Raw genomic sequence first — 14,308 nt, 5'->3', positions numbered from 1 at the left:
GGTGGAAGAGGCCCACTGAAGCTCCCAGCCGCACCCACGTCCACAGTCCCCGGGGGGCACTGCAGGCCCCGGTGGGACTTGTTCTCTGTCACAGGACGGGGGAGAGCGGCTCTGGTGGCGGAGTACAGGACCCAGTAGGTGTGGGGAGTGGGAGAGATGACAGGAACCCTTTGCCTGGGAAGAGGGGGCGAGGACTCCCCACCTCCACACTCCACAGTGCAAGCTTGTGAGTCAAGCGAACGTCCGCTGTGCATGTGCATCCTCCCACCCCTCACGGGGGCAGCTGGAGGAGGCCAGAGGCAGACGGGGTCACAGCGCAACTCCTCAGACGGGTGCTCAGCCAGAGCCTGGATGGAGGTCAGGAGAGGTTCATGTCAGAATGGCCTGTGTGACACCCGGCCCCGCCCCTCCAGCCCCTTCTCCTCACAACTCCATGGATGGATACCCCCTGCCTCGAGCTCAGTGAAGACTCCTGAGACCTGGGATTGATTACTGATGTCTGCCATGAGCACAGGCTGAGGAATGGTTTAGAATCTATTTCTGCCATTCGTGACTGAAAAAGTAATTCTCAACCCTGGCTGTGCTGGAAATCAGAAGAAGTACTTAAGCTTGGATCACACCCTGATAAATAGTGGTTTGGTTTAGGTTCCCCACCCTTTGGGGTTTTTTTATTTCCTGGAAGTTCCAGAGGCAATTCAAAAGAGCAGGTAGGGTTGGAAACCACTAAGACAATTCTTTCCAAACTAGAAATTCATTTATTCATTCGCTCAACAGTTACTGAGTGATGTCGTTTAGAGGTTACCACGTGAGGTAGAAGCCTGACCGAAGCATTCTTCAGAAGCAGAACTAGACCCCACATTGTAGTCGCCCAGCGAGTATAACGAAGCACCTGCTGTGCCGTGCCCTAGTCCAGAGCCTGGGAATACAGCACTTCACCATGGAGCCAGACCTGCCCTCTAAGGCGTTCACGCCCCAAAGGCAGAGATCTGGGACTGACACACTCGCCCTCCACATCCAACCTGCCTTTGAGAACTTGCCTTTTATGTCTCTTATGTAACTGTCTGGCGAAGGACTGGCACGTCGTCTGTAGGTTTTTCACACGTTTATTGAATGCTTGCTTTCACGCTTGTAGTCCACGTGCTGGGATTTTACTGCTGTCTCGGATCCTGCGATCTGTGTATGGGTGTTCTTTCTGCATGGAGGGAGGTGACAGGAAAGTTGGCCAACTCTGGAAACTATACAGGTGTCGAGTCCCCAAGCCCGTCATGCCATTCTAGAGACAAAATACTCGGGAACCTCTTAAGATCCTGGATTTAGTGTTACAGAATTTACCAGGCAACCGAAAAAAATGCCCAGGGAGTACTCAGATCCAGCATAAAGCCGTTTATTTTCAGATGTCCTAGTATAGCGACTCGGGTCAGTTCTCCAAATCCCGAGTGAGTGAATATGGAGGAAGCTTTCCCTCTATACCCTTTGGCTTCTTTGTTTTCCGTGTCCTAACCACCAGCTTTTGTGGTGGCCTTCCACAGCCCCTCCGGAGTCGGTTAGGATGGGGAAGTTAGAGTGTATCTAAGTCAGCGGTTCTCAACCTTCCTAATGCGGCGACCCTTTAATACAGTTCCATGTTGTGGTGACCCCCAACCATAAAATCATTTTCGTTGCTACTTCATAACTGTAACTTTGCTACTGTTAATGAATCGTAATGTACATATCTGTGTTTTCCGATGGTCTTAGGCTCTACAGCAGCGGTTTTCCTAAGACCATAGATTCTAAGTGCCTGCTCTGGGTGGTTCCAGTGACCTCCCCTCTAGCTAAGCTGTTCCATGCCTTGTTTATGGCCCCTTTGTAAAATGGGAGTATTCTGGGAAACAGGTTCTGCAAGACAGGACAGGCATCAATGGAGTTAATTATCGGCTAGCAAGAGTGTGTGTGAGAAGGCAGGTTACTGGCACAGATTCAGATTGCCAGCCCCCCACCCCCAAATGTCTTATATCCCCCTTCATTAGAAACACGTGGTTAACATCCTGTCCACCCCTTTCCAGCCTATCAGTCAAGGGACTTACTCTCCCTGAGCCTCAATTTCACCCTCTATAAATTGGACTAATAAATAAACCTCTGCAGGATTGTTGCAAGGGTTATCGAGTAAATTTGGAGAGGATGTGTGGCACATAGTGCCCAATAAATGCTGAGTAATGAATGCTGGGTAACAGGATGGTGTGAGGATGCAATGGGATAATCCAGCCAGTACGATGGGCACAAAGCCATTCAAGAAAGGAGGAGGGCCGAAACTGGTTTGGCTCAGTGGATAGAGCGTCGGCCTGCGGACTCAAGGGTCCCAGGTTCGATTCCGGTCAGGGGCATGTACTTTGGTTGTGGGCACACCCCCGGTGGGGAGTGTGCAAGAGGCAGCTGATCGATGATTCTCTCTCATTGATGTTTCTAACTCTCTATCCCTCTCTCTTCCTCTCTGTAAAAAATCAATAAAATATATTTTAAAAAAAAAAGAAAGGAGGAGGTTCTTTGTCAGGACAGATAGCTAGACCTTTCTTTCTTTGGGGTAAGAAAATGCATTTCACCATTATATATATTTCAATTCAATGTTTTAATTAGAAACAACTTGAAACCATCAAGATGTTGGTTTAAAAAATTAATTCAAAGCTAGATTTAAAGTAATCAGCCGGTTTCACAATGAGAATTGATATTCCGGGATGAGAAACAGGATGTCTAGATATAGATGAGACTCTAATCTAATATTCAAAGTTATTCCTGAGAGCAAATTGATTAGGTGAAGCAACGGGCACTCTCTTTCATAAATATATTTTTATTGACTTCAGAGAGGAGGGGAGAGGGAAAGAGAAACATCAATGATGAGAGAGAAGAATCCTGATGGGCTGCCTCCTGCATGGCCCTCTGGGGGTCTAGCTGGAAACCCTGGCATGTGCCTGACCGGAATCGAACCGTGACCTCCTGGTTCATAGGTAGATGCTCAACCACTGAGCCACACAGGCCGGGCCATTTCACCATTTTAAAAGTGATGTGATTAATAAACTATGGGTGCTGTCTTATTTGGGTTATAATACTACTTACTAGGAGTGTGATCTTACTTTTACCTCTGTGTGCCTCAATCCCTTCATCCATAAAACACAATAACTACCTCAGACTGCGTGTGCGTTTTAAATAAATTGCTAGATGGGCAGCGCTTAGAACACACGGTTCCCGGCATATATTAAGCTTTATTGTGGGAGTTAGCTACAGTCCACATAGCGCGCAGGCGCGTTGGGGCAAAGTCTCCGGGGAGGCCCGGCGGCCATCTTGGTAAAGGGCAGCGACGCAGATGTGACGTCGTCAGTCTGCGCGACCAGCGGGCACCCGGAGGTCCCGGTTGCTTCGGGAGCGTGGGGTGGGGCAGAGCGGGCCGCTCGGGGCTGCGGGAGTGAGTGGTTGAGGCGCGCGATGGGGGAGGCGGCCGTGGCCGCGGGGCCTTGCCCGCTGCGCGAGGACAGCTTCACGCGCTTCTCGTCGCAGAGCAACGTGTACGGGCTGGCGGGCGGCGCGGGCGGGCGCGGGGAGCTGCTGGCCGCCACCCTTAAAGGCAAGGTGCTGGGCTTCCGCTACCAAGACCTCCGACAGAAAATCCGGCCGGTAGCCAAGGAGCTGCAGTTCAATTACATACCCGGTGCGTGGCGCTATGGGGCCGGAGGGCCGGGAAGATGGTGTTGAGAAGGCTTCTGAGGCTGTCTGAGCCGGATCACTGTGATGGGAAAAAGGGGACCAGGGTGATTGAAGGGGGTCGGAGCTGATCATCAGGAGGCGTTGGGGTCAGAGGGCAGGAATAATAGGAGCCTGGCAGTGATTAGGATTCAGGATCTCTGCTACCATGATGATGGTGATCTGGACTCAATAGGATTCAGAGATCATGATAATTGCGGTGGTTAAAGGTTATTGAGTCCTAGAGGTCAGGGGTCACTATGATTGGAGGTATTGCCTGAAACTTGAACTTTGAACTATCCCCTCTCAGTGGATGCCGAGATTGTCTCCATCGACACTTTCAACAAGTCGCCCCCAAAGCGGGGCCTGGTTGTGGGGATCACGTTCATCAAGGTACCCAGAGCCCCCTCCACCTACCTGTTCCCTCCTCCTTACATACATGTGGATCCCACTGAATCTGATGCAGATCCCTCCTGCCACCCCTACTCTCCCCTGAGGCCAGTTTCCTTCCACAGGATTCAGGCGACAAAGGCAGCCCCTTCCTTAACATTTACTGTGACTACGAGCCTGGCTCTGAGTACAACCTTGACTCCATTGCCCGTGAGTGTGGCCTGGAGGGAGGGAGGGGGTGGGGAGGGGGCCTGGAGGTCCCTGGTGCCCATCTGCCTGTGCTCCCCCTGCAGAGAGCTGCCTGAACCTGGAACTCCGGTTCACTCCTTTCCAGCTGTGCCATGCCGAGTGAGTAAGCCTGGGGTGGGGTACAGTAGGGTGCGGGTGTGCCCACAGACAATCACATTCTAGCTCTGTCTTTTTAGAGCAGCGTGCGTTTAAGGTGTCCATGGGCCAGGCGTGGCTGAGGGGCTACCATTTTGTTATCGCCAAACTAGATAATCAGAGTTCATTGAGCACCCGTGTTCTAGATATCTAGAATTCTCAGGTTCTCGGGATCTCAGTTTCTAGATTTGGATGTTCCAAGAGCTAGAAATGCTATTTTCTAGAGTTGCGAGCCCTGAGATTCCAGGAACTGAAAGTACTGTAGTTTGGCCAATACCGGTTTGGCTCAGTGGATAGAGCGTCGGTCTGCGGACTGAAGGGTCCCGGGTTCGATTCCGGTCAAGGGCATGTACATTGGTTGCGGGCACATCCCCGGTGGGGGGTGTGCAGGAGGCAGCTGGTCGATGTTTCTCTCTCATCGATGTTTCTAGCTCTCTGTCCCTCTCCTTTCCTCTCTGTAAAAAGTCAATAAAATATATTAAAAAAAAAAAAAGAAAGTACTGTAGTTTGATAATTTTGAGGTTCTGTCATGATAAGGTCCTAACATTGTCATAGTTCAGGGAGCCACCCTACAGATCATCTAGAACCCTGAGGTTCTAGAATCCCACACTATGAGGATTCCATTCTAGAGCTCTGGATTCCATCCTAGAACACCAAGGGTCTAGCACAGGTGCTGGCAAACCTTTTCTGTAAAGGCCCAGGCGGCAAATATGGTAAATATTAGGCTTTTGAGGGCCAGACCGTCTCTGTCACAACTTACTTGTCTGCTGTTATAGCAGGAAGGCAGCCATTGACTATGTAAATGAGTTGGTATGACTGTGCTTCAATAAAGCTTTATTTATAAAAACAGGTGCTAGGTTGGATTTGGCCTGTGGGGTCATAGTTTGCCAGCCTCTGCTCTAGCAGGTGAGAGTTCTAGAAACTGATTTTCTGGATTCTAGGATCTGGATGCTCTACCATTCTGCCATTTTCTGGTGGCAGTTTATACAAGGCCTAGTAATTCAAAGGAGACAGAGAACAGAACTAGTTCTAGCGGAAGAGATTCTAGTGTCCTGGGCTCCTGCGACCCCCTCTAGAGCTTTCTATTACCCTAGAGGCCCGGTGCATGAAATTCGTGCACTGGTAGGGTCCCTCGCGGTTGCCAGCCGGGGCCTCCCTTCCCCCGGCTGCCTGCTGCCTTGGCCTGGCACTGCTCGCTCACCTGCTCCACCATCCTGCCGCGGTCCCGCTCTCATCGGGGCCCATTGGGCCTGGCAGTGTGTCCACTGCTGCATCGCCGATGCCCACCATGTTCCGTGCCGCCCCCTGGTGGTCAGCGCACGTCTAACTCCCGGTTGGTCCAACTCCCGCCTGTAGGGACAATTTGCATATTAGCCTTTTATTATATAGGATTCCTAAATCTCATCCGGAATGAAGACTAGCAGATGAGGGCTCTAGAAATGGGAGGTTCTAGCATGCTAACTTCCTATAGTTCTGCACCCTGAGGTTCTGGCCCTGGATCCAGTGGCGGGATCCCAGAATGTTCAGGTTCTTGGAGGCAGAGGTTTTGCTCAGGCTCTGCCACGCGGGGGTCCTAGATGTCTCTGCTTTCAGGGTCCAGGTCGGCGATCAGCTGGAGACCGTGTTTCTCTTGAGCGGGAATGACCCGGCCATTCATCTCTACAAGGAGGTGAGGCAGGGGGAGGCGTGGCGGGCTCAGCCCTGCCGGCGTCGTCACGGGATGGCCACTGATCCAAGCGGGGGTTGGGTCTTGTTCTCCCAGAACGAGGGGCTGCATCAGTTTGAGGAACAGCCCGTGGAAAATCTCTTCCCAGAGCTCACCAACCTGACCAGTAGGTAGGAGAGCCCCTGAGAGCGGCCAGACGGGACCAGGGCAGGTGGCCGTAGAGAAACCAGCGTGGGAATTGACCCCTAGAGAAAGCGGGTGGCGGGGGATTACCTCAGAGAAATCAGGCAGCAGCGGGGGTCCCAGGGCTGCAGGGAGGGGCCGGATGGGGAGGTGGAATGTGGGACCGGGACCCGGTGATGGCCTCCGGCCCCTCTGTCCCCCGCTCCCCCTCCAGTGTCCTCTGGCTTGACGTCCACAACCTCCCCGGCACCTCCCGGCGGCTGTCAGCCCTCGGCTGTCAGAGTGGTTACGTCCGTGTGGCCCATGTGGACCAGCGGAGTCGAGGTGATGGCGGGGCCTGGGAGGTGGGGGTGGGGGGCTGAGGGCGGCGGCAGGGCCCTGAGTGCCCCCGTCCCCGCAGAGGTTCTGCAGACGTGGACAGTCCTGCAGGATGGCCCTATCTCTCGCGTGATCGTGTTCAGCCTCTCGGCCTCCGAGGGTGAGCCCTGGAAATGGGGGGCAACTCTGCAGGCTCGGTGACCCCGCACACATATGTGTGCCCTGCTCCAGTGTCCAGCCCTCCCCCCTCCCCCGTCCCTCCCGGGTGCCTCTGAAGCTGCAGTGTGTCCCTCCCCTCCCTCCACGCCCTCAGGTCTCCCAGCTCCCGCCCCTCTGGTCTCATCTGAGACCGGCGTGGGCCTCTGCCTTGTGCGTGGGGGTCTGACTTCACCCTGCTCCCTGCTCTGTCTCACTCTCTCCCGCTGTGCTCTCGGCCCGGGCTTTTCTTGAGGCCTCGCTGTCCCACCACTCACGGTCTCGCCTCTCCCCCGCATGTCGCTCTGCTCCTCTTACCGGGTCCATCCTTCGCTGCTGCCTCCCTGGGCCTGACCTCGGCCATCTGCCATCTGTCCCCCGGGCTGGTGTTTATTTTCCCTCCCACCGTCACTCCTACTGTGGCCCAGCCTTGGACCTTCCTGCTGTCACCAGCCTTTGCCTCTTCTGCTATCGTGGTCTAACCCCAGACTTCCTGTTCTCCTGGTCTCTGACCTCAGTCACTCTCTCCTCGTCTAACTCTGACCCTCCCTCTGTAGCACACCCTCAGGTCTTTCTTCTGAGGTCTAACCTGTGTTCCTCTCACCGAGGGGAGGGAGGTGTGAGGAGGACCCTGGACCTGTCCCCTCAGACCTTCCCCCCATTCATGTTCTCTCTCCAGAGACCAAGGACGGGCCGCAGCGGGAGGAGTACAGCGTGCTCGTGGCCAGCATGCTGGAGCCAGCCGTGGTGTATCGGTGAGGGGCCCGGGCGCGTGGTGCCGTCTCACCTCATACCTTTGCTCTGTGGTCTGTCCTTGTCCTTCTCAGCAGGAAGTCCCTTTGGGTGAGGTTGTTCAGGGCTGGGCAGGGAAAGGTGTTCATGTCCCAGGGAGTGGGTGCAAGCGTTTAAGTCTAGAACTTGTAGGGGGTTATGTGGAGGCCTTGGAATGGGCACGAGCTGTCCGCGCTCCCTGGAGGAGGGGGATAAAGCCTGCTGGCAGGTGTGTCACAACTGCCTTCGTGTGTGAGAAAAGCTCGGTTTGTAGCCTTTGCCGATTCCCATGGTGTAAAGACTCCCACCGTGGGAGAGTTCAGGCCACTGACATGGGGCCAGCAGGCTTGCAAAACTTGTGAGAGTTTCCCCTGGTGAAGCAGCACGAGGCAGCTGTGGCACACCTGGTGGGCAGTGAGGGTGCCCAGTGGGGACCCAGCTCTCCAGGCTCCGTGGGGACCCAGCTCTCCAGGCTCCATGGGGACAGTGTGGGTGTCTAGATCCCCAAGGGGCCCATGTCAGTTTCCATTTGGGAGTCAGATGGTCCCACCTCCAGGGGGAGGTGGGGCTCCAGATTGGGGAGTAGCAGCTGGGCAGTCTGAGTAAGGGATTTGAGTTCCCCTTGGTGGATGGGAAGATGATCCGATTGGAGATGAGGGCGTGCAGACCTTCGAAGTGGAGCTGTGTGGGCGCCTGGCCAGAGTCTGGCACTAAGGGTGGTGGGCGCTGCGATCTGACCTCAGCCCGCCCTGCGTTGGGGACCCTCAGGGACCTGCTGAGCCGGGGGCTGGAGGACCAGCTTCTCTTGCCGGGCAGTGACCAGTTTGACAGCGTCCTCTGTGGCCTGGTCACCGATGTCGACTTGGACGGGCAGCCGGAAGTCCTGGTGGCCACCTATGGGCAGGTAGGACCTGAGGGAAGGGCTGGCACCCACCCTCCCCTCCACCGTCCCCGCCGCCCTGCGTAACCCCAGCCCCGCGCCCCTGCAGGAGCTGCTCTGTTACAAATACTGCGGCCCCGGGTCGGGGCTCCCCGAGGCCGAGCGCGGATTCCGCCTGCTGTGGCAGAGGAGCTTCCCCAGCCCGCTGCTGGCCATGGCCCACGTGGACCTGACCGGGGACGGGCTGCGGGAGCTCGCCGTGGTCTCCCTGAAGGGCGTGCACATCCTGCAGGTAGCGGGCTCCGCGGGCTGGGTCCCTGGAGGTGGAGCCTGAGATGGGGTTTTCGTGCACCTGCTTGATGGAGGGCGTGTTCACAGGGAATGTGTGTGGGGGGGGGGGGGGAGGGGTAGATTCCCTCACCTTCAGGCAAGGGGGCTGGCTGCAGGCCCCCTTTGGGGGGGTGGGAGTAATCTCTTTCTGGGAGGTGGTTCCTGTTGACTCAGGAGAGCTCCCAGGAGAAGGGGCAGCTGGGAGCACTCACAGCTGGGGGAGCACTCACAGCTGGGGGAGCACTCACATCTGCAGGAGCACTCACAGCTGGGGGAGCGCTCACAGCTGGGGGGAGCGCTCACAGCTGGGGGGAGCGCTCACAGCTGGGGGAGCACTCAGCTGGCGGGGAGCACTCACAGCTGGGGGGAGCGCTCACAGCTGGGGGAGCCCTCACAGCTGGGGGAGCCCTCACAGCTGGGGGAGCACTCACAGCTGGGGGAGCCCTCACAGCTGGGGGAGCGCTCACAGCTGGGGGAGCCCTCACAGCTGGGGGAGCACTCACAGCTGGGGGAGCACTCACAGCTGGGGGAGCGCTCACAGCTGGGGGAGCACTCACATCTGCGGGAGCACTCACAGCTGGGGGAGCCCTCACAGCTGGGGGAGCCCTCACAGCTGGGGGAGCCCTCACAGCTGGGGGAGCACTCACAGCTGGGGGAGCGCTCACAGCTGGGGGAGCCCTCACAGCTGGGGGAGCGCTCACAGCTGGGGGAACACTCACAGCTGGGGGGAGCGCTCACAGCTGGGGGAGCACTCAGCTGGCGGGGAGCACTCACAGCTGAGGGAGCACTCACAGCTGGAGGGAGCCCTCACAGCTGAGGGAGCACTCACAGCTGGAGGGAGCCCTCACAGCTGGGGGAGCCCTCACAGCTGGGGGAGAATTCACAGCTGGGGGAGCACTAACAGCTGGGGGGAGCCCTCACAGCTGGGGGAGAATTCACAGCTGGAGGGAGCCCTCACAGCTGGGGGGAGCACTCACAGCTGGGGGAGCACCCACTGGTGAAGGGGATTCTGATGCAGCATCTGTCCCCCCAGTGCCCCTCGGCCTCCCTGACTTTTGTCCTTCATTCCTCGTGCTTTGTCGCCTCGGTCTCTTCCCTGTGGCCTGGCCCAGATCTGCCCCTGTGATCTGACCGCCATCCTTCCCTTTGCCCCCCATGACCGCGCCTCCTCGCTGCAGCCACCCCTGGTGTGCGCGGGACCAGCCTCACTCTGGCTGTGGTCTCCCAGCAGCAGCTGCTGAGCTTCCGGCTCCGGAGTCCCCCTTCCCTCGCTGCCCGCAGTGCGGCCTCCAGCCCCCCTTCCGCAGCCAGGCTCCAGCTCTCCGCTCTGGCCGCCTCGAGCCCTCCCTTAGTCCAACCTCCCAACCTTCTGTGGTGGTCAGGCCTGGGAGCTGTGGCCACTGTCAGCTTTCTGCTGCACTTTGACCTCTGACCCTCCCAAGCAGCCTGACTGCCCTTTCCCCTGTCACGGTCTCATATCCAGCCGTTCCAGTGGTCTGGGGTCCAACCCGGGACCCTCCGTTGCAGTTTCACCTCCAGCTAATATAGCCTGACCTCTGACCTTTTCCCCATGACCCAGCCCCCACCCCTTAGGCCATGGTGAGCATGCGTTTCCTAACGTGTTCCTTGCTTCTCCCATCTGGTCCGATTCCAGGATCCTTCCCGTGTTGTCCCGCCTGGGTTCTCTCCACTGCGTCTGACTTCACTGCCTCCTCGGAGTCTTGCTTGGGCTCGTCCTCCGGTCTGTCCCGCAGTGGAATGGCCTAGGGGAGGCCTCGGGGAAAGGGTCTGGGTTGAACCAGTGGAGGAGGTTAGACCTGAGTAAAACGCAATGAGGTCAGGCTCCAGAGGGGTCCGAGGTTAGACCCTCATGGAAAGGGCTTAGGGCCCTGCGGGGTGGCTCCGTTAGTTAGAGTGCCGTCCCATACACCAAGCTTGTGGGTTTGCTCCCAGTCGGGGCACGTGCAGGAATCAGCCAACAGGTGCAAAAGTAAGTGGAACAACAAATGGATGGCTCTCTTTCTCTTTATAAAATACGTGTGTGTGTGTGTGTGTGTGTGTGTGTGTGTGTGTGTGTATAAATTTTAAAAAAATGGAAAGCTCAGAGGAAACCACAGGAGGCGTCTGCGGTGTGACCGTGGCGGCAGGACTGCCCTTCGCTGTGCTCGGACCCTCCCGTCACCCCGCACTGCGATCCTTTTCGAGCCATTTCACTGAGATCTCTGTCCCACCTCAGACTCCCCGGCCATCTAGCTCCCCTCCCCCACCCCCCGTGGGACATTCCTCTCTTGTCCGCTTTGCTCCGCCCTCCTCTGTCCTGTCGGCCTCTCCTTTTCTCTGCCTGTGGCCTCACCTCAGCCTCTCCAGGGTCAGACCTCCCTCCCACAGAACGCAGTCTCTCTCATATTTTGGTCCATCCCGTCTCTGTCATCAGCCTCTAACCTCAGACTAACAGTTGGGCCAGGCTCGTTCCTCCCACTGGAATTCACTGAAGGCTACCCCGGGGTCTAACCTTCACCCGCCAAGACCTGTCCCACCCGCACACTGGTTTGCTCTCCGGCCCCCCCATGGCTGGGCTCCGGGCCAATGGGGTGGTCTGACCGGCACCCCTCAGCTCTCACCCCGCCCTCTCTCTGTTCCCCCAGCACAGTCTGATTCAGGCCTCGGAGCTGGTCCTGGCGCGGCTGCGGCACCAAGTGGAGCAGAAGAGGCGTCGGACGCAAGTGCTGGGGGACAGGGTGGGCCCGGGGCCTGCTGGGACATCAGCCTCCTGAGCACCCACCCACTGCCCACCATTGGGGTGCTCGCCTCCAGCCCTTCCTGGGGGGGACGAGTCCTGGAGGAGGGCATGCCTGGCCAGCCCCTCACCACCACCCCCCCACCCCGGTGCTGGGGCTGTGAGCTGCTGCCCCGGCTCGGCCCCAGGGCGCCCTGCGACCTCACCTAACGCACTCCTCTGGGCCTCAGTGTTCCCATTGAAAAGGGGGTGATCTCACCACCCCCCTTCTGCTCCAGATGAGAACTGGCCAGCCACCGATGGCGATGGCGTTTCTGTCCCGAGCGAGGAGCTGAACTCGCCATTGTCTTTATTCTTTTGTTCAGCAAGTGAGTCCTGAGAACCTGGCGCCAGGTGCTGGGCTGGACTCGCCCAGAAGAACAGAGGGAGGTGGGGACATGGGAGAGAGGATCCAGGGATCGGCCAGAGGCAGGAAGAGACCGCAGTGTGGACCTCAGAGGAGAGAGATGAGGGTGGGCCCTCGCAGAGGCTGAGGTTAAGCCACGGTGGGAAAGGCCAGACCACAGGGCAGCGGTTTCCGCCGTTGTGCCGCGAGGTTGAAGCGTGCAGTACCGGACCATTTAGTCGGGGCACGGACCGCTCCCCCTTAGGTTGTCAAATAGAAAAATGACAACGGCCGCAGGGCCAGTGCGGCTCAGTGGCTGAGCGCCAGCCTGTGAACCAAGAGGTCGCCAGCTGGATTCTGGGTCAGGGCACATGCCTGAGTGGTGGGCTCGATCCCCGGTAGGGGGCGTGCAGGAGGCAGCTGATCAATGGTCCATATCTCTCTCATCATTGATGTCTCTCTCCCTCTCTGTCTCTGAAATCAATTTTTAAAATGTATTTTTTAAATGACAACAGCCAACACAATAGCCGTTGGGTGTGATCAAATAAAAATTACACCTGTGTCAAATAAAAATTACACCTGTGTGTGTGTGTCAGAGCACCAAAGAATGTATTTGTTGGTGTGCACAGAACATTAGTAATAGTTTATGCATCCCATGAGATGAAAGGAAATGGCTGCTATAGGGGAAAGGCCTGGGGTTGGGCCCAGGTGGAGAGAGCTGGGGTTGGACCTGCAGGGGGGACCGGTGAGACCCCAGTGTAGAGCTCTGGACCTGAGACTGGTCCCAGTAGGGAACGAGGAAATGGAGCCTCCGAGGAGAGGGAAGGGTGTGAAGGACACTGGGGAGCTGTCCAACTGCAGAGGGGGTCTGAGGCCAGACCCTGTGGGTAACGCTGAGGTTGGACCCCAGCGGGAAGTAATAGAGTTAGATCCCCCGGGACGGGACGCTGAGCTAGGGCTCGGGACACACCGGACACACCACACTGGGAAGGACGAGGTCGGTCCTAAATGGAAAGCCCGGGGGCTGGAGACGAGGCTGATCTCCAGCCGCAGCCCATGGCGGTGGGACCTGCCCCGGCTCTGGCACCAGGAAGACTCAGAGGCCTCCCTCCCTGACCAGTGGGGGGCCGGGGTGACCGCCTCCCTCCCCGACCTGTGGGGGGCCGGGGTGACCAGGCCTCCCTCCCCGACCTGTGGGGGGCCGGGGTGACCGCCTCCCTCCCCGACCTGTGGGGGGCCGGGGTGACCGCCTCCCTCCCCGACCTGTGGGGGGCCGGGGTGACCAGGCCTCCCTCCCTGACCATAGGGGGCCGGGTGACATGAAGGTCTGCCCTCCCCCGCCAGCGGCCAGGAATCGGTCGGAGGGCTGGGGAGTAACTCGGAGCAGGATCAGGCTGGTGGGCTCCTTCCTCCCGGGCAGAGGTGGGTGGATCCTGCTCCCTGAGGAGCGGTCCTTCTGGCCATCGGCCTCCCACCGTGGAAGCCCACCCGCCGGTGACACCCGCAGTGACAGCGAAGGCCCAGCCGCCAGCTCTCCGCGGGGCCTTTACGGGGTAGCCCGCCATTTCTCGGTGACCCTGACTTCTCAGCCCCCAGGACACAGGCCCAGGGTGGGGGTTGGCAGGGAGCGTATGTCTCCCGCTGCCCACCTGCGCCGTCACCTCCGTGCCGGGCGGGAGGGGACCCTGGGGGACTCGGGGAGAGTGATTCGTGGTGGGTGGGTCTGCAGGGCGCACACCCTAGAGAGAGGCGTGTGTGGGTGTGTCCACTCCCGGGCTCGGGAGTTGGTCTGGGCCACCTGGTCCTCCGCAGCTCACCTCCTGGCCTCCTGCCAGGCCCGCGGTCCGGGACGGCGTGTGGTGTAGCAGTTCCCGGGGCAGGGCCTGAAGCCACACTTCACCGCTCTGTGCCTCCGTTTCCCCATCTGTAAGCCGGCTAATAGCGTCCACCTCGCAGGGTTGGTGAGGGGGTTAGCTACATCAGCATGTGTCAGGCGCTTACAAAAATGTCGGTAGCACCGCCTGCACGTGGCGAGGGCCGTGTGAGTGGCAGCTGCTGTATTATTATTATTAACGGGCGCCTTTGTGGTTGTTTGTGAGTTTGGATCTGAGTGGCTAAACATTCCGTCCTCCCCCCAGTTCTGGGAGCCGGTGACTATTTGTAGCTATTTTTTGCGTCTTCGGCCCTTCTATGGATCAGAAACTGTGTGTGTGTTGGGGATGGGGGCGGAGGGTGCCTCTGAAGGACCCCTCCAGGTCTCCCCAAAACAGAAAGAGTGCCCTCCGCCGCTGTCCCCGCCTGTGGTGCTGAACCCGGTGGGAGGGTAGGCGGCTGGGGCTGCCTCCTCCCGCCCCGCCCCTC

General features: G+C 58.2%; 1 protein-coding gene across 1 annotated transcript; it reads left to right on the top strand.

Annotated features, from left to right (window-relative positions):
* The first annotated feature begins 3,370 nt into the window (after positions 1-3,370).
* KPTN (kaptin, actin binding protein) lies at positions 3,371-12,520 on the top strand. The gene is made up of 12 exons (XM_079799337.1): positions 3,371-3,676; positions 4,019-4,101; positions 4,224-4,308; positions 4,392-4,446; positions 6,076-6,151; positions 6,245-6,318; positions 6,546-6,655; positions 6,732-6,809; positions 7,524-7,599; positions 8,384-8,519; positions 8,605-8,787; positions 11,471-12,520. The coding sequence occupies exons 1-12, from the start codon at positions 3,454-3,456 to the stop codon at positions 11,597-11,599; spliced, it is 1,308 nt and encodes a 435-aa protein (XP_079655463.1). The 5' UTR covers positions 3,371-3,453; the 3' UTR covers positions 11,600-12,520.
* The last annotated feature ends 1,788 nt before the right edge of the window (positions 12,521-14,308 follow it).

This window comes from Cnephaeus nilssonii (assembly GCF_951640355.1).
Source record: "Cnephaeus nilssonii genome assembly, chromosome: 20".
Taxonomy (NCBI): domain Eukaryota; kingdom Metazoa; phylum Chordata; class Mammalia; order Chiroptera; family Vespertilionidae; genus Cnephaeus; species Cnephaeus nilssonii.
Note: the sequence above shows the minus strand (reverse complement) of the source record. Positions and strands in the feature narration are given on the sequence as shown.

Bases quoted from the DNA above. Each gene is read 5' to 3' on its own strand.
- KPTN (XM_079799337.1), top strand. From the start codon at position 3,454: ATGGGGGAGGCGGCCGTGGCCGCGGGGCCTTGCCCGCTGCGCGAGGAC. The intron at 4,447-6,075 runs GTGAGTAAGCCT...CTCTGCTTTCAG, and splicing joins TTCCAGCTGTGCCATGCCGA to GGTCCAGGTCGGCGATCAGC. The intron at 6,152-6,244 runs GTGAGGCAGGGG...TTGTTCTCCCAG, and splicing joins CCATTCATCTCTACAAGGAG to AACGAGGGGCTGCATCAGTT.